Source organism: Lontra canadensis, unplaced genomic scaffold (genome assembly GCF_010015895.1).
Source record: "Lontra canadensis isolate GAN:19392208 unplaced genomic scaffold, GSC_riverotter_1.0 scaffold41, whole genome shotgun sequence".
Lineage (NCBI taxonomy): Eukaryota > Metazoa > Chordata > Mammalia > Carnivora > Mustelidae > Lontra > Lontra canadensis.
The window spans coordinates 14,812,090-14,812,848 of NW_022631035.1; the positions used below are offsets into that span (position 1 = coordinate 14,812,090).

Consider the following 759-nt stretch of genomic DNA (forward strand, 5'->3'; position numbering starts at 1 on the left):
TGGGAGGAGGAGGGCGGGCCGGGGTGAGCCGTGAGGGGGGCGGTGGGTCCTCTGCGCGCGACCCCGTGCCCCCAGTCTGGTGTCTCGGTGGCGGACGCTCCCCGGCAGGCCCAGGCCGCCCCGGGTCCTCTCAGGAGTGTCTCAGCTCCACCTCGGAGCCGAACTGGGGCCCGCGGTGGGGCCGGCGGAGGCTGTGGTGGCGGATGCTGAAGAGGCGCTGGGTGAGGCCCAGCGTGGCCACCAGCAGGGCGACGCCCAGGAAGAGCAGCACCCACTGGCCCACGCGGGCCTGCTGCTCGTCCAGCTGCAGGCCCAGGAAGTTGACGCGGCCGTTGCCCGGGAAGGGGCCTTCGGAGCGAGCTGGGCGGGGGAGGCAAGGAGAGCGGGCGGTGGGCAGGCCGACGGGTCAGGCTGGCTTCCCCGGCCGGGCACCGCGGAGGGGCCCGGGCCCCCGTGAGCTCTGGGGGCGCGCCTGGGGCGGAGGGGGACGGGGAGCGGTACCGGAGTTTGGCGTCCAGTTGTACTGAGGCCAGCCCAGCTTCTCCCCGTGCCGCCCGTTCTCCGTGAGGAGCCAGTCCAGCAGCGGCTTGAAGTAGTTCATCATGGCGGACGCGGACATGTTGGACTGGCCGGTGATCAGCTTCATGGCTTCCGGCCACGGCTTACTGAAGCCCAGTTTCATGGCATCCCTGGGGGAGCACCAAAGAAGGGAAACTGAGTCAGAAGGACAGGAGGGGAGGCTCCCTGCTCCAGCCCCCA

At 71.5% G+C, this 759-nt stretch overlaps 1 protein-coding gene across 2 annotated transcripts in view; it reads right to left on the bottom strand.

Moving 5' to 3' along the window:
- LOC116875414 (angiotensin-converting enzyme) overlaps window positions 1-759 on the bottom strand; it is a 19,576-nt gene continuing 18,817 nt past the window's right edge. The window contains exons 24-25 of one of the 2 annotated variants that reach the window (XM_032870881.1): window positions 502-689; window positions 1-360 (exon numbers count right to left, since the gene is read on the bottom strand). In XM_032870881.1, coding sequence (XP_032726772.1) covers window positions 131-360; window positions 502-689 — 418 coding nt within the window. In that variant the 3' untranslated portion in view covers window positions 1-130. The remainder of the gene's footprint in view (window positions 361-501; window positions 690-759) is intronic. The other variant, XM_032870882.1, reaches the window with a different exon arrangement.